Source organism: Netta rufina (assembly GCF_964035555.1).
Source record: "Netta rufina genome assembly, chromosome: 21".
Taxonomy (NCBI): domain Eukaryota; kingdom Metazoa; phylum Chordata; class Aves; order Anseriformes; family Anatidae; genus Netta; species Netta rufina.
In genome coordinates, this window is record NC_140145.1 from 8,683,334 (window position 1) to 8,699,703 (window position 16,370).

At 56.4% G+C, this 16,370-nt stretch overlaps 4 protein-coding genes across 5 annotated transcripts in view; 3 read left to right on the plus strand and 1 right to left on the minus strand.

Annotated features, from left to right (window-relative positions):
- Positions 1-44: 44 nt before the first annotated feature.
- On the plus strand, positions 45-5,431 carry GLOD4 (glyoxalase domain containing 4). The gene is made up of 9 exons (XM_084299448.1): positions 45-168; positions 358-407; positions 1,098-1,218; positions 2,219-2,363; positions 2,572-2,708; positions 3,015-3,101; positions 3,331-3,444; positions 3,531-3,617; positions 4,231-5,431. Exons 1-9 carry the CDS (start codon positions 79-81, stop codon positions 4,294-4,296), a joined length of 897 nt encoding a protein of 298 aa, XP_084155574.1. The 5' UTR covers positions 45-78; the 3' UTR covers positions 4,297-5,431.
- A 181-nt stretch (positions 5,432-5,612) lies between these two features.
- Positions 5,613-9,031, plus strand: GEMIN4 (gem nuclear organelle associated protein 4). The gene is made up of 2 exons (XM_084299447.1): positions 5,613-5,646; positions 5,744-9,031. Exons 1-2 carry the CDS (start codon positions 5,637-5,639, stop codon positions 8,926-8,928), a joined length of 3,195 nt encoding a protein of 1,064 aa, XP_084155573.1. The 5' UTR covers positions 5,613-5,636; the 3' UTR covers positions 8,929-9,031.
- A 453-nt stretch (positions 9,032-9,484) lies between these two features.
- TLCD3A (TLC domain containing 3A) lies at positions 9,485-14,219 on the minus strand. Of its 2 annotated transcripts, XM_084299452.1 has the most exons (5): positions 14,069-14,219; positions 13,882-13,965; positions 11,778-11,991; positions 11,172-11,267; positions 10,489-10,900 (listed from the first exon to the last, which is right to left on the minus strand). In XM_084299452.1, exons 1-5 carry the CDS (start codon positions 14,188-14,190, stop codon positions 10,631-10,633), a joined length of 786 nt encoding a protein of 261 aa, XP_084155578.1. In that variant the 5' UTR covers positions 14,191-14,219; the 3' UTR covers positions 10,489-10,630. The 2 variants fall into 2 exon arrangements, with proteins under 2 accessions (XP_084155577.1, XP_084155578.1); XM_084299451.1 differs by having other exon boundaries at positions 9,485-11,267.
- Positions 14,220-14,410: 191 nt separating this feature from the next.
- The window catches only part of VPS53 (VPS53 subunit of GARP complex), a 61,222-nt gene continuing 59,262 nt past the window's right edge, over positions 14,411-16,370 (plus strand). The window contains exons 1-2 of the mRNA XM_084299836.1: positions 14,411-14,523; positions 15,864-15,944. Of these exons, the coding sequence (XP_084155962.1) occupies positions 14,440-14,523; positions 15,864-15,944 (165 nt within the window). The 5' untranslated portion in view covers positions 14,411-14,439. The remainder of the gene's footprint in view (positions 14,524-15,863; positions 15,945-16,370) is intronic.

Sequence of the window (16,370 nt, forward strand, 5' to 3'; positions counted from 1 at the left end):
GCGGCGCCGCCTCCCTCTCGTCAGCTCTGCGCCTGCTGACGGCATCGGGGGGAGTCAGGAGGAGGCGGCAGCGGGGCCATGGGGATGCGGCGGGCTCTGCACTTCGTCTTCAAAGTGGGCGACCGCCCGCGCACAGCGCGCTTCTACCGCCAGCTGCTGGGCATGAGCGTGAGCGCGGGGCAATGCGGGCGGGAAGGGCCCTGAGGGGAGCGGCCCCTGAGGGGAGGACGGGACCGCGGCACCCCGGGCTCAGCCCCGGTTTCTCCTCGTTTTCTCCTCGTTTTCTCCTCCGTTTGTCTCCTCGCAGCCCTGTTTTCTCCTTCCCGCCTTCACTTGTTTTGGTTTCCTCCCCGCCAGGTTCTGAGGCACGAGGAGTTCGAGGAGGGCTGCAAGGCGAGCTGCAACGGGTGAGTGCCGCGCGCCCCCCGCGCTGAGCGCTTCTTTCTCGTAAACCCGCTGTCTGTCGTGGCTGGGCATGTGTCAGTGCTTTTTTTTGTGTGAGTTTGGGGGGTTTTATAAAGTTATTCCCTTGGGATGGGCAGTACTGCTTTGTGGGTAGGTGTGGAGTTCACATTGGAACACAAATATTGCCATATTACGTCCCTTCAGCATAAAATGATCCCTCAACTTCCCCTCAGAATTATACCCTATTATTTACTGCTTCATAGACACAAGGCTTGAGTGAAAAATCCTCCCTGGCAGCCCCCAGGGTTTCCATCAGCCCCCTTCCCGTGGCTGACAGCGCTGTCGCAGCCTGTCACTGCTTTCTCGTCCTGCTCTGTGCTCCCGTCATGCCAGCTGAGGCACGAGCAGTGTGTGAGGTGTTAGCGGGTAGACCTGGCTCTGTCGCCCGATCAGGAGCAACAGCCTAAGAGCACAACTCCCGAGGGTGGGAAGGTGCCCGCTGCGTGCTGCGGGGTCGCCACGAGCTGCCCCATGAACTCGGCAAAACATCACCTCCTGCTCCCTTAATGAGGGGGGCACCAGGTTGGCTGTGCCCTTTGTTCTAGAAATGCAGTTCTTTGTCGAAACATCAATGATTGCAACTCTTGGTATTTATTTCTCGTATTCACTAAAAATAAATGTGGATGTTCTAGCCCTTATGATGGAAAATGGAGCAAAACAATGGTGGGCTACGGGCCAGAAGACAATCACTTTGTTGCAGAATTGACTTACAACTACGGTATTGGAGAATATCGCCTTGGCAATGACTTCTTGGTAAGTGCTAAAGTTAGCAAAATCTCTGTCCTTTTGATAAGCTTTTTGTTTAGGAGTCTCTTCTGTATATAGCTTGTAATGATGTCTTTTTTTTTTTTTTTTTTTTTTTAAATACAGTTTGACACTTTTTATTCTTGCTTTTGTAGCTGTCTCCAAGCTGGAAGAGCAAAAAGTAGAGCAGCTTTGTGTTCCCTTAGGGTCCAGGAAAGGCTTCCTTGAGCACTTCCCAATTTGTAGTTGCTGTGCGTAGGACAGCTGATGTTTGCTGGCAGATCCAACCTGAAATTATTCACTAAGGAGGATCTTGCTGTAGAAAAACACACTTCTATTTGTTATTTGTATTTTTATTATTATTATTATTTTATTTTTTTTACTAGCTTATAGCCAGAAAAGATCCTATTTCTTCTACAAAAATTTGTAGTGTATTTGCTTACTGTTTCCCCTGAGCTAATATTCTTTCCCCAGTTTGAAAGCTGTTAAGAAACAGGCAGTGAAGAACAAATACCTGCCCAATCTGATAGAACAGTTATGAACTTGCTTTTTTTTTTTCTGTATAATGCATTGACTCAGACTTTTAAATTCCTTTTCCTTTACGTTTCCCTTTGTTGTGAAAGAGGGGCAGAGTAATGCATTCCACATCTATGGGAGGTGCAAGCTTAGAATAAGTTAGTTTTCTAGGAGTGAGATATCTGCTTCTCAGGAGATTGTGCAGTAGAAAGTAATCCATTTTGTTCCTGGTCATTTGTAGAGGCAGGCTACTGAAAGGTAGGACTTCTGCACCATGCACCCTGTCTGCGATGATCAGATCTCCTTGACCACAAGCACAGGTTGGAGCAACCATTGTGGCCAACGGTGCCTGGAGAATGAAAGTGATACAGAGAGAGTTCTCCCCACAGATGCACGTGACGGGGAGGCACAGTGTTAGTGCGGCTGGGCAAGTGGTGGCTTCTTGGCCATTGTTGCTCCAGGGAATTGTGCATGTCTGTTCTGTGCTTGGCAGGGCATAACCCTTGTGTCCAGCCAGGCTGTGAGCAATGCGAAGGAGATGGGGTGGCCCCTCAAGGAAGTCACAGCTGGTGTTTTTGAAACTGAAGCGCCTGGTGGTTACAAGTTCTACTTGGAAGACAAGGAACAACTAAAGCAAGGTGAGATGTACACACTCGCTCTTCTTTGTGTTCTAAAGAGATCTGTGAGTGGGGTATTAGAATTGGCTGTGCATTTGTCTCTGGCATTTTATGAAACAAGGATGTATTTGTATTATTTCTCTGTTACTTTTCTTCTCAAGAATGTAAAACCGCAAGTTTACAGCTGCAATGTGTTTGTAACTAAGCCTCAGTTATTGCTATCTCATAGATCCTGTGCTGAAGGTAACCTTGGGCGTCTCCGATCTGCATAAGTCCATTAGCTACTGGTCTGATTTGCTTGGGATGAAAATATATGAGAAGGATGAAGAAAAACAAAGGGCCTTGCTAGGCTATGCAGATAACCAGGTTAGTCCTGGAAAATTTTCCAATTATTTAAGAGTCGTGTGTCATAGGAATCTCTTCTGTGCAAAAAAAGTCTTAAAGGAAAAAAACTAGATAAAAGCAACTGTGAACTTAACTCTTTGCACTGAAATTAAAGCATTGGGGCTCATAACTGCATTTTGTAGCTGAAAGCTAGGGTTTGCTCTGAGTAATTCTGACTCACTGGAAAATGAGAAATTGGGAAAATACTTGTATGGGCAATGATGAAATTATCTGCCACAGTGAAAAGCTGGAGATCCGTGCAAGTTAGGCTTTCTTGTTTTCTTTCAGTGTAAGCTGGAGCTGAAGACCGTTGGAGGAGCAGTGGATCACGGGACAGCGTTTGGGCGGATTGCCTTTTCCTGTGCAAAGGAAGAGGTAGTAATTGTGCTTCCCTTACCCTTAGTGTCACCCAGCCAGCTAGTGGGAGATACAGTTCTAGTATTAGCAAAGTATCTCAGGTGTGCACAAAACAGATACTAGGTTTATGTTTCTGGTGGTGGGAATGCAATTAAGTTGCATATAACAGGAAACTGTAGATGAGAACAACCTGACCTCATGTGAGCTTCATCTGAGTGGGGTTGATGTTGTTTGCTTTCTGTTTAAGTTGCCAAACATTGAAGCACTGATGAAAAAGGAGAATCAGAAAATTTTAACACCTCTGGTTAGCTTGGACACACCCGGCAAAGCTACAGTGCAAGTGATTATTTTGGCTGATCCTGTGAGTAGTACTGGAAATAATAATAAACTCAATTCAAATTTCGCTGTCCCAATCTTCTAACTTATCTACTGTCAAATTTGGTTTAGGATGGCCATGAAATCTGTTTTGTGGGAGACGAGGCATTTAGAGATCTGTCCAAGGTGGATCCTAATGGTGACAAACTGTTAAATGATGTAAGTAATAGACAGACATTTATTTTCATCCTGATTATAGACACCTGTAGAATCTAACCTTCTTTCCATGGAGGCTCCTTTTAGTTCCACCTGGAGTTTTATGAGAAGCAAGTGATATAGTGCTTTAGCTCGGGCTGCTGTCCTGCTAAGGAAAACAAAACAATTTTTAAAGTTCACTTCAGCAATGCAGCTAGAGTTCTCCAGCCTTGCTGTCAAGGCAGCTGGTGGTGGTGTGTCCTGTTGGACTCGCCAGCAGCACTCGTCTGCACGTTATTACGGAAAATGTGAATTGTGGCACTAACATCAGTGCAGATGAACGCTCTGCTGAAGGGCTCTGGTGTAGAGCATGAGCTCTGTGTGAAGGTGTCGAAACTCTTCCTGTTTTATTGCTGTATTACCAAATCATCTGTTTTTGCAGCAGCAGAGGCCGTTGGTTTTCGGTGCCCGTTTTCATTGCTAGTATATGCACAAAATAGCTTCCCCATCAGAATGGCTTTCCCCTGGATTAGAGTTTCTCACAATCAATCCGGTTTTGTAGGGCTGAGTGTGGGCAGCCAGGCGTTTGGCTGACTCAGCTGCAGTTCTGAACATGTTTGTGCTTTTCTTTGTGCAGGCCATGGAAGCAGACAAGAGTGACTCGTGGTTTGCTGCGCAAAAGAAGAAGAAGGCGTCTGCTTAGCTGGAGAAAGAGGCAGGACTGGCTGGTCATTCGTGCCTTGGTTTTTGTCTGAGCAAAACGCCGATCATCTGTGACGTGTTGCATTGCCCCTTCCAGTGGGAGGGTGCAGTGATGTCCCATCATTTTTTTTGTTTGTTTTAGGCTTGTATCTCTTGTTGTTGCTCTCTCCTTTCAAGCAAATGTCATGTGCTCCTTCATACGTGGGTGAAAATTAAGGAATAGGTTGGGCATGTGGCTTCCAAACAGGAGCCATCGGGAGAACCTTATGTATTTCTAGTGTGATTATACTTGAAAAAGAGCTTGCTAGGTTAATTAGAATATCCACTTCTGTAATTAATGAGCTTTAGCTGTCCCGATTTGTGGTTTAGGGCAGGGACTTTCAGGCAGCCATTGCAAAGACCCTGCTTTGGTGGTGAGGTGCCAGGTGAGGGGAGGGGCTGCTCGTGGACCATTCAAGCACTTTGGCCATCAGAGCGAACGCCTCCCTGAGAGCACAGCCATTATCTTGTTGAAGCATGCAGCTCTGCTGGTCTGAAACAAACGGCAGCTCCATGCCAAGCTGTTCCCCAGCTTTCAAGGTGAGGTGGTCGCTCGAGAAGCCTGTGGTGGATCTCACTGGGATTGTGCTGCACAAGGTTGCTCTGGGCTTCTGCGTATGTCAGCATGTGGAGCATCTCGGGTTCCAGGCATGTAACCATCAAGTGTGTTCTGCCGGGGCGCCAGCAGGCAGCTCAAAATAAGTATATAATGGTTTTGTAATTAGCTTTGATGTGGAATTACCCTCGGAAATAACAGTCCAAGGGTTATTTCATCAGAATGAAATCGGCTTTCCATAGTGGAACAAGAATTGGGGGTGCAGGGGGGGATTACCCACACAGTGCATTTCGGGCGTGCTGCCTAGCTTTTAACTTTTCTTGGAGAAAGCCTTCAGTTTCATGGAAAAAGCAGGCAAAATCAACAGCATTAGCAATCACTGAGACACAGTGCCTGTAGCAAATGAGTTTAAAGGGGGGAGAAAAGCCCTCGATGTGATTTTTGGTATGTTTTTGATGCAGTTGGCTGAACCACAGCCTGATCAGGCTGAGCCTGAACTGTGCAGTCGGCCTTTACATGAATAAAAAGTGATTCGTGACGAGGTTGCGCCTCCTGTCCTTCCAGCCCCCCGCCGCGCCCTTTTAGGGCAGCTTTCCCTTAAATTCGGCCTCGACGCCTTAAAAGCAACCCAAAATCCCTTTGGAGGGGGGGGCGAGCAGCGCCTCCTCCCCGCCGCCAGGAGCCGCTGCGGGCCGGCAGCCGTCGGGGGGGGGGCGCCTGCTTTGGCTGCCCGCACCGCCGCCGCCATGGAGCCAGGTGGGAGAGGGGGACACGGGGGGATCCCGGGGGGGAGCTCGGGGTCCCGGGGGTCCCGGGAGGGGCTCGGTTAACCTTGCGCCGCGTGTCTCCGCAGGGCCCTGGGGCGTGTGCGAGGAGATGGCCATCCTGCACGGCGCCTTCCTGCTGGCCTCCAGGCTGGTCCAGCCGCGGGCGCTGAGCGAGCTGCGCAAAGGCGAGTGGGCTCTGGTGGGACCCCCCATCACCGACGCCCTGAAGGAGATCGGCGCCCGCTGCCCCTCCCCGCCGCAGGGCAGCCTCTGGAAGAAGGAAGCCGTGGCCGTCGTCTGGGCCAAGGTGCTGCTGCCTGCCCCCCCCGCCGCCTCGCTGGACCAGGAGTGGAGGGAAGATGCGTTTTTCTCGGTGGGCAGGATGATCCCCGACGTGAACCACACCGTCCTGTTCGAGCTGGTCAAGGCCCTCGGCGAGCCCCGGCATTTTGTGCAGCTGCTGCTGGCGCTGCCCCACGCCGTGTGCCGCGACGAGCTGCAGCGCTTGGTGCAGTACGTCGCGAGCGAGACGTCCCCGTCGGACATCAGGTTCTTCCTGGACGTCTGGTGGGAGATGATGAGACACGAGGAGGGGCAGGAAGACAGAACAGTCTCTACGTTCAGTGCCCTCGTGCATCAGCATGGGGGTGAGTCCTCTCCGGACGATGGTCTTCAGCCCCCGAAGAGGTTCAAGGGTGACCCTGGCTCTCTGAGTGGCTCTCCCGCTGCCGCCAGCCTGCTCATGGTCCTGGTAGAGGGGCTAAAGGAAACCTACAGGAGCATTGCCCAGCCCCGCGTGAAGTGCTGCGCCTTGGCCAACCTGGTGGAGCTGCTGTCGGCGTTCACCGAGCTGGCAGCAGAGGGCAGCCCCCTCCCTGTCACGGAGTACCTGGAGAAGGTCAGCTCGGTGGTCAGCCTCTGGAGCAGCGACGCTGAAAGCCAGTGCCACCACAGGGCGCTGGATGAACAGGTAAAAGAGGCTGAGAGAAGCATGAGCTTCTCGTCCCTGGCCAAGCTCTCGCGTGAGGAACTCTTTGTGGGTTTGGACTTTCTCTGCAGCTTGCTGCATGCCTGGGGAGAGGAGCTGCAGGGCATCCTGAGCAGCTCGGAGGATCCCTGCTACGAGAGCTACCGGCTCCTCGATGCTCTTACTGCCTTTAGGAAGAACCTGGTTTGCTTCTCTGAGAACGGAGGCCTGAGTAAGGATGAGATGTGCAAAGTGATCGAGCTGCCACAGACCATCGAGGACTTTCTCAAGGAGACCAGCACCAGCCAGAAGAGCAAGGATTCAGACACCAGCCTTGTGTCTTCAGTTGCCATGACAATCATCGAGCAAAAGCTGCACCGGCACGTGGAGATGTGCTCCGTTTTTGCTTCTGAAGAGGCCTGGATCTTTTCAAAGGGCTGGGTTGACTGCCTTGTGAAAAACAAGGAGCTCTTCCAGAAGCCAGAGCTAGTTCTGAAATTGCTGCAGACTCTGGTGAACTTTGCCAAGTCCTGCCGAGACAGAGAGGCCCGGGAGATGCAAATGCAAGTAACCAAAGCCATCGTGGAATGTTACAGCGAGCTTTCACTGCCTGACAAAAACCAAGTGATCTCGGGCGTCCTGGCATCTTGGGGGGGGGCAGGTCTGTCCCTGAACTTGCAGGTGGTTGTGGAGGGGTTCCAGGAGGATCTCAATGTGACGTTCAACCAGATCACAAAGAGTGTGTCTGACGAAGGCCTTACCAGGGCTGTGGCTTCTGTGGCCAGGCTCACGCTGCTGTACCCTGAGGCCACCCTGAAGCAGGTTTGTAGTCTTGCCGTTGTCAACCTAGGATCACACCAGTTCCTTGCGCAAATCCTCTGCTCCCTCCCAGCGCTCAGCTTCCTGGAGACACACGACGATCCAGGCAGGCCACGCAGCCTGGTGGTGCGGTGCCTGAAGGAGGCAGTATGGGAGAAGCTTTCTGCTGCAAGGGAGAAGGAGCAGTTCCTCGAGTTTCTGGCCTTTCTCATGCAGCCAAGCTCAGCTGCTCCACTTGTGTCACCTGCAGAGGTGACCAAAGCCTTTGTCCTTCCCTATTTGAAATCAGACTGCGCTCAAACCGAGCTGAGCCTGCAGATCCTCAGTAAAGTTTTGGGGATACCGTCCTATCCAGAAGAGGACTGGATCAAGTCCTGCCACCCGTTCCCGCTTCTCCTCAGCCTCTGCAAGCTCCTAGATGGCTACACAAAGTACTGGCATCAGCCCAGGGACCAGCCCTTCCCTTCACTGGAGACCAAAGATCTGGTGCTGAGCACCCTAGGCCAGCTCTGTGAGGTTGTAAGACCAGAAGCTGCTCCCTCCCCAGAGGTGTGGGTCCAGTCGCTGGCGTGGCTTCACAGGAAGGTGGCGTCACTGGACTGGACCGTCGGCCTCCGTCTGAAGAAGTTTTTCGGAGACCACTTTAAGAATGAGGTCCCAGCCACGCTGTTTGAGATCTGCAAGCTCCCCGAAGACGAGTGGACATCCCAGTCTTTGCCGGCCTATGGGCCGGGCAGCGGGCTCCTGGCGTGGATGGAGTGTTGCTGCGTGTCCACAGCGCTCAGGGAGACGATGCTGACGCTCCTCGTGGTCAACGTGGACAACCCTGAAGAAGTGAATCTCTTCAGCAAAGGCTTCCTGGTGGCCCTCGTACAGGTCCTCCCTTGGTGCAGCCACAGCGAATGGAAGAGGCTCGTGCACGTGGTCACAAACCTGCTGGAGAGGCAAGTGTTGCACGTGCCCTACACGCTGGAGTACGTGCAGTACATGCCCCTGCTCAACCTCCGGCCATTTGCCCGCTCCCTCCAGCTCTCCGTGCTCTTCCTGCGGGGCTTCCAGCTCCTCTGCAGCTCCAGCTGTTCCTCCTGGCTGCCGGCAGAGGCCTGGCTCCACGTGGTGCAGCTGTACTGCGGCAGCCTCACGGACCTGCTGAGCTCCATCAAGAGCCCCGCGGGGTCGCCCTCGCAGCCCCCTGAGGCCAGGAGCCCGGCGGAGGAGGTGTCCTTTGTCTGCATCCAGATGTTCTGCCACCTCCTGCACGTCGCTGCCATGCTGCCGCCGGACAGCGGGTGCGGCGAGCCGCTGGTGGTGGTGGCCTTGGAGATCCTCTCGCAGTACGAGGCGTTCAGCTCCGCCGACAAGTCCCCCAGCAGCGTGCTGCGGAGAGCCAACGAGAGGCACTTCTTGGAGTCCATCACGGACAACGTCGGCGACCAGGAGCTGCGCGGCACCCTCCTGCAGAAGCTCAGCAAGCTGGGAGCCTAGGCAGCCCCTTCGCTCAGGGGTGCCACGAGGAGCTGAGGGCAACAGGGTTGAGCGTCGGCCCTGCCGCAGGGGACCTGCTATGTGGAAAGCTGTAAGATCTGTAATAAACCTCGTCTATTTTTCTCTTTTGAACCTATTTCCCCCCTGCTGTGTTCTCTCCTAACCCAAGCAGCGAAGGGGCCATGCAAAGATGGCTGAGAGCAGCTTTTTTTTTTTCCCCAGTGTGAATAGCTGCGAACACAACTGCTGCCAGTCCTGCCTCCGACCTTGCAGCATCAGGGAAATCATTTCCCTGCGGCTCCCCTGCCGCCAGCCCTTCTCCTCGTGGCAGGCAGGTTGTTGTGTTTGCTGTACGCTGCCGGAGGGGGGAAAGCGAGTCAGGCGAGCGCTCTGCGGGACCCGCAGGTACCTTTGGCACTGGGTGTGGGATGTCCCGGGGCGGGTGTGGGTACCCTGCTGCCTTGGTGCCTCCCTGCCCAGCAACGAATGGCACGTGGGGAGAGGCAGCCGGTGGCACAACTGAGGAAAGAAGTCTTTATTTATTGGTCTCTTCCGACAGGTGCAATAGTGAACAGGGCAGTGGTGGTGCAGTAGTAAACAGGGCAGTGTTAGTGCAAACTGAGATGCCTTATTGGCCTTTTTGTCTTTACGTAAGGCACGGTATTTGTAATAAAACCAGCGAGATACAAGTAGTTGTAGTGGGTAGCAAGCGGATTATAACGCCTCGATAGGTAACGTAACAGTAGTGTTTCTGCAATAACCGACTGCGTGCTGGAAAAGGCCCCCTTGCCTTCCTCCCAGCCTGTGCAGCCACGGCTGGGATGAGACCTGATACCCCAAGAAATGGTCTCCCAGTTCGGCCCTTTCCAGCCCTCCTTTTTAGCTTTCAGACAGAATGAAAGGCACAGAGCGGCCACCGGTCTCTCAGCTGCCCTGCAGCAGAGGGAACCCTAGGATGGGGCAGGAGGGATGGACCCTACACCCTGAGCTCAGGCTGCTGCTGCTGGTGTCAGCTGGAGGTGAGCAGGGGCGAGGAGCAACCGTTTTAGGATCCTGGTGTCAACTTCCCCCTCCAGCCCTGCCAGCAGCAGCTGTAGTGAGAAGCCCCCGAGGGGCAAGCGGAGAGCCCGAAGTGACTCGGAGCCCCGCATCAGGGAGGTGCGTGTGGGAGGCTGGGTGCAGCCGTAGCTTAAGGGCAACGTTGGTGATGATTGGGAACGGGCTGTGCAGAACCACGGCTCTGCTCCCTGCTGGAGGCTGTAAACCGGAGCTGGAGGAGTGGCTCTGAGCAGTGGCAGGGACAGCACACGGCTCCCCACAGCCCCTGCGCCGCTGCGTGGGGCTGGGCGTGCTCCAGCATCGCCTACGCTGCTGCTCCGCAGGGCCCTTCGCGCCGCGCCTCGCTCTGTGCTGGAATCAGTCCCAAAATCGGGAGGATTTGTAACTTTGGGCTGGAGGACGCCAGGCGCAGGAACAACGTGGGAGGAAATTTCCCCCAGAAAGTCCCCCCAGCTGCGGCCGGCGCTGCCTGGCACGGCGGCAGAGACGGTAAAGCTGCCTCACACCCGAGCAGCCTCGCGGTACGGATGCTTCCGCTGCTCTGCCCCCGCTCCAGGCCCTGCAGCGCTCGTCGTGGAGGCAGAAGAGCCGGGGGGGGCACAACCCTTCTGCAGCCCCCGCGCTCGGCTGCCTCTGCCGGCCGTCAGCTGCTCTTGTCGGCGGGCGAGCGGCCGTAGAGGCGGGCGGCCTTGCGGCAGATGAGGCCGAACCAGTAGAGCTGCGGGGCGAGGAGGGAGGCGTTGGCGATGTTGCAGTGCAGGGGGATGCGGAAAGGCACCAGGTAGAGGGGGATCCCCGCCTGCCTGGCGTAGGCCGCGTACATGAAGGGGAAGAGGAGAATGCGGCAGAGGAAGAAAGTCACCAGGATGAGGATCCCGTTCACCTTGTGCAGGAGCGTGTGCTGCATCTTGAGCTGGGGAAGGAAGAAGGCGAGCGCAGGTGACGGCCGTGCTCGGAGCATGGAGATGCAGCAGCGGCCGGAGCTGGTTCTGCCCCACGGCCCTACAGGCCAGGAGCTGGGTGTAGGGGAGCAGGGAGAGCTCCAAATGCAGCCCCCTGCACCCCAGTGCTGCGGAGGGGAACAGGGGCCGAGCAGTGGGCAGCAGGAGCCCATCCACCCGCTGAGCCCGGCCCTGAGGCTGAGCAGAACGGCAGCGATCAGCCCCGTCCCCCCCCTCACGTACCTGCATGAGGATTTTGCCCAGCGATACAAAAGGAGTGCTCAGCTCTGCCGTGAAGATGCAGCCCACGAAGAAATCCCCCAGCTCTCCCCTGAAGTGCTGCGAATAAAGACAGTGGTGAGGGGCTGCGCTCAAGGCCCGGCTGGTTTCAGGAGAGGTGGGTTGGATTTAACACCGAGCATCTCCCCGGGCTCAGGGCTCCAGCCAGGCAGCGACGCTTTGCCAGACACAGCCTTGGCTGTGCTGCGTGTGATGCCAGCCAAGTAACTGTGAGCGGAGACCCTCTGCAGGTCGGTCTGAGCTGGGAGAAAAGCACCGAGCAAGTGAGCAGGTCCCTTCTGGGGCAGGTGGGGACCCTCCTCCGTGGGGAGCTTTCAGGGCGTGAGGAGGACGCTGCCCTGTCTGGGAGCAAGGGGCAGGACGCGGTGACACCCGGCCGTGCTCCAGGGCAGGGACATCTGGGGACAGGAGGGAAGGAGTTGCAGATGGTGACACAGGGAACGAGGCTCGTTGGGCAAGGGAAGGACCCGCGGTGATGCAACCATCCGCGGTGACACCCAGGGACACCCCCACGGGACTGCGTGCACGGCAGCCGTGCCCGGCCCTTACCTGGGCCACGGGGGTGAGCACGATGAGGATGAAGAGGTGGTGGGTCACCATGAGCCGCTCCTGCAGCAGGAAGCTGCGCACGCTGGCCAGCGAGTGCTTCTTCTCCGCCACCCCCTTCTCCTGGCTCTTGTGCCAGTGGCAGAGGTACATGACGTAGATGTCGTAGGTCATGTAGGGGACGAGGACCCAGATGTACTCCACGGCCAGCCAGTGCCTGGGGAGGGAGCAGCACACGGAGGTGTGGTGTGTGGGGGGAGACCCACGCCTGCCACTGCAGCGAGGGGGCGTCAAGGCAGAGCACGGCCTGACAGCACCCCGGGGCCCATCTGCCAGTGTGTAAGGCGGTTGTGTTCCTGCACCCGTGCTACTTGGAGCGAAGGGGGAGTGACGGGTGATTCCTGAAGGCAGCAGTGCTCTAAAAGCAAGGTGTTTATCCAGGCAGTGCCTTGAGGTTTCTGCTAGGGCCGTGCAATCAGCCCTGCAGCAGGCAGGAAAGCCACAGCCACGAGTGACAGAGAGCCCCAGCTCCCGAGGAACCCAGGGGCTCCCAGCACCCCTAGGGTCTGCTCTGCAGAACCGTGACCGTTCCCCGCAGTATTTGGGGGCCCAGAACCCCCTTCCCCAAGGACGCTTCCTCGGCACTGCCCCGTTGGTGGCTCGCCGTGCCAGGCGCCGCAGGGCTGAGCACAAACACAGGGCGATAGCACGGCAGGCAGGTGTGAGCCAGGGCTGGAGAGCTGCACAGGGCAGCTGCACGGCACCTCCCCACATCACGGGCTCGTCTGCCAGCCCCGCAGCACACAGTGCCCCCCGGGACAGCCGGAGCCAACGCCTGGTGGGAATAAAACACCGAGCCTGGATCCCTTCTGCATGCCCCTCCTGTCGGCTGCCCAGCCTGGGTCAGTGTCTGAACGCAGCCGGAGACCTCAGAGTTAACTGGAGGTGCCTGGCCCGGAGTTGGGAGAGTGAAGCGCGAGATGTTTAATATAGGCAATAAATCCCTGAGAGACGTTTGTCTGTTGGGAAATAATTGCACGCAGATGCCTGTTCCCAAAGTATGTCGGAATCCCGGTTGCACAACCCGGCTGCAGTAACCCCTGCTCGGCGCGGGGACCGGGCTCCTCGAAAAGCACCGAGCGGAGCTGCAGGGGCAGGGAAAGCACTGCTGCTCCCAGAAACATAGCTCGGGGCCCGAATAAACCGGCTCTTGCTCTCCTGCTGCCTCAAGAAAAATTCCCTTGTGTGCGTTCCTACTGCGGCCAGGAAGAAATCCAAAACGCGTGGCTATCCCGGGGAGGGGGGCGGACGGGCCCTTGTTGGTACAACTCGCCCAGGGCTTTGGAGGGCAATTAGGGTGCCAGCAGTACAATGCTCGTCTGCCTGTGTAAATAAATTGGCAGCTTTTATTGCAGCCCTTGTGCTGCTTCCTGGCTCTCTGTCTTGCTGTCGTTCTCCCAGCCCTTCCCCGCTGAGCGCTGTGCTGCAGTTACCCCAGATACAAGGGAAATCTGGGTCTCTGGCCGCAGAGCCACGGGGCTGGGATTGTTCCCCTGACCACAGGGCGGGTTTTGGAGGGTTGAGGTCCAGCTCCCTGGGATCCTGCTGCAGCGAGAGGAGATTTTTGTACCCGTGTGCCCGAGGCACTGCGGTGACCCGAGGCTGCTCACCGCCCTGAACGACCCTCGATGCTCTGCGGGCACGAGGATGCTCACGCAGCGGGCAGCCGGGCTCTGTGCGGGTGCTCTCACCACCACCCTTAGCGCTGATTCACACCCTGAAGAGCCCAAATCTGGCACGATGCTCACCCACCGCCCCGCCACGGCTGCGTTCTCCGCGCCTCCTCTTTCCGTGCCGCTCTCAGCTCTGCCTTCCAGCCTCTTACCCCGAGTGGCTCTGCTCAGGGCTCCTCACGGGGCGGCTGCCGTGAGCCCCGGACGATCCAGGGCTGCTCCCCGAGCACCACCAGCCGCACTCCCGGGATTTCTTCTCCAGGACCTGCGGGGCTGCCCCTCTCCAGCCACCCCCGGCTGGCTGCGGACCCGCAATAACGGGGACCCCCCCACCCCCGGCACCCCCCCACCCCCGGCACCCCCTCTCCCGTTACCTGTCTCGCACCACATCCCCGCAGCTAAGCACCACCGTGAGCCCCGACACCGTCGCCATCGTAGCTTGGACCGTGGACACCACCCTGCAAAAACGGCGGCGGGGGGGGGGGGGGCGGCTCAGACACCGACCCGGGGCACCCCCCGCCACCATCGCCACCACCACCCCCCTCCCGGCCCCCTCTCTACCTGCCGCTGAGCAGGACGCGGTCTCGGCTGCTCCATGCCGGGGCCGCCCAGCGCAGCGCCCGGGTGCAGAGGGCGAAGAGCCCCGGGAAGAAGGCGGAGGCGAGGCCGAGCGTGCGCCACATGGGGCCCGCGCCGCCGCCGCCGCCGCCACCTCCCGCCACCACCTCCCGCCACCGCCGGGGCCCGCCGCGGAGCCCCGCCCACACAAGCCCCGCCCCTCTAGGCCACGCCCCCTCCGTTAAGTCCCGATCTCTCAGTTAAGCCCCGCCCTCTAGGTTAAGCCACGCCCTCTATGTTAAGCCACGCCCCCCCTCTCGACTCGGTCCTCCTGGTTCCCGGCATGCCGCGCGGCCCGGAAGCGGCTGGTCGCTATGGAGGAGGACGAGCCCGAGCTGGCGGCCGGGCTGGAGGCGGCGCTGGAGCTGGCGCCCGCCGTGCAGGCCGCGATCGAGCAGGTGGGGACGGCACCGGGCTGAGGGGGCCGGGGGGCGCCCTGGAGCAGCGCCCGGCGCGTTTTAGAGGCGGCTCCTGGCGCCCCTCCCGGGTTTCTGGGAGCCCCCTAGGCCCTCAGGCCCTCCCTTAGGCCTCCCCCAGGCCCCCTCAGGCCCCCCGGCGGTTCCCTGGGCTGTGCCGTGCCCCCAGAAGGGGCTTCCCGGGCTGCGTGGGCTTGTGGCAGGGCAAGAAGCGTCTGTGATGCTGCTGTGGGGCAGGTGGCACGGTGGTGCTGCCCTCTTCTTGGCAGCAGTGTGTGTGTGACGGCTCCTGGCAGGGCACTTACTCACCTCATGCCATGCACGTAGCTCTTCTGGCTCCAGCAGCTGGTGGTGGAGCTGGGCAGGTGCCTGTGAAGGCCTCTAGGTGAAAGCTGCTGACGAGGCCTGTTCCTAGGCGGAGTTTCTCTTGTTTAAAGTCTGACACAACCACTGCTGTTACTCTGAGAAAGGTGGATAGTGCGTGTGCCTGGTTAAAACAGGGCTTTGCGAGGGCTTTGTGTGCAGGGTGATGTGTGGAGGTGGTGCTGCAGTGATGGGGGCAGCTGCTGTGCTTGCTTGGCGTGGTTTTGACCACAGAGAGCAGAGCTGGTGGCTGTGTGAATATGGAATAAGCATGGTACCAGAGAAGGGAATGTAGTGTGTTTTAGTCTGTGGGGACAAAAGCACAAAGGCTGCCAGCTGTACTTGCATCATTTGAGCTACTTCTGAAGGCAGATCTGTCTGCACCACTGCCGCTCTCTTCCTTTTCCTGGGGTAGGAAGAATCATCCAGCTGATTCTATTTCTTTCCCTTTCTTTTATGTGTGAGTGGCAAACCCCAATCTCCAGAGAATTTGTACAACCACTTCTTAATTCATCATGTTTCATATTACGTGACTATGAAAAACAAATCCTCTGCCTCTCACCACGGGGCCTCGCAAAGCCCAAGTGAAGATAAGGGCAAGGCCTCAGCAGGGGTCATCACTTCCACACAACTGCAAAGCTCAGAATGGTTTGGGATGCGTAATTAATGGCCTGTGCATCTTGGGAATCCCTTGCACAGGGCTGGTTGTGCTCGTGCTGTATGTGGAAGCACGCACGTGTGGTATCTGTGTTTATCCAGGCTGATAGCCCCTGGAATTTTGGTAGGTCAGAGATCTCTAGAGATATTCCTGAGGACTTTGTGCAGGCTTGTTAGAATGTTGCCGTTGAACACAACCTGAAGTGGGTGCTGAAGTGATTAAAAAGTAGCAGATACTGTGTAAAGTTACAGAAATTAAAGTTGATGTGTTGTTCATTGTATTTTTCCCTCCCTCTCCTCAGGTGTTCCCCAGCCAAGATCCCCTGGACAGAGCAGATTTCAACGCTGTGGAGTACATCAACACTCTCTTTCCCACTGAGCAAGTAAGTAGTGCTCACAGTAAATCCTCTGTGCAAGGAGTAACCTGGTAGTAAACGACTGAAGGCGTGTTTAAGCCTGTGAAGCCTTTTCTTCCACACAATAGCATTGGTAGTAATGCTGTGAGAACAATCACTTCCTAAATCCTCATCTAATGAGGTCCGCTCGTTACGCAGCTTCTTTGTACCCAAAGTGCTGGCTGGAGTCAGAGTTCTTTGATCTGTGGACGTAAATTAGCTTTAGACACAGAGGTTTGTGTAGCAGCACACCTCATAACTGCTGTGTGTTAATCATTAGTGAATCCTCAAGGGTTGTAACCGCATAAGACAGGTGTTGAGTGTGAAATATCACTGAGGAGTCATCCCTGTTTATAACCCATTGTTTCTTTTGAGATGTAGAGAAGGAGGTTGCTGTGGGATCATTATCCATAC

What these genes read in the sequence shown, in the direction of transcription:
- GLOD4 (XM_084299448.1), top strand. Translation starts at nt 79, where the DNA reads ATGGGGATGCGGCGGGCTCTGCACTTCGTCTTCAAAGTGGGCGACCGC. An exon ending in GCCTTGGCAATGACTTCTTG is followed by an intron (nt 1,219 to 2,218) that starts GTAAGTGCTAAA and finishes TGTGCTTGGCAG; the next exon opens with GGCATAACCCTTGTGTCCAG. An exon ending in CAAGGAACAACTAAAGCAAG is followed by an intron (nt 2,364 to 2,571) that starts GTGAGATGTACA and finishes GCTATCTCATAG; the next exon opens with ATCCTGTGCTGAAGGTAACC.
- TLCD3A (XM_084299451.1), bottom strand. Translation starts at nt 14,190, where the DNA reads ATGTGGCGCACGCTCGGCCTCGCCTCCGCCTTCTTCCCGGGGCTCTTC. An exon ending in CGCGTCCTGCTCAGCGGCAG is followed by an intron (nt 13,966 to 14,068) that starts GTAGAGAGGGGG and finishes CCGTTTTTGCAG; the next exon opens with GGTGGTGTCCACGGTCCAAG. An exon ending in TGCTCACCCCCGTGGCCCAG is followed by an intron (nt 11,268 to 11,777) that starts GTAAGGGCCGGG and finishes CTTTATTCGCAG; the next exon opens with CACTTCAGGGGAGAGCTGGG.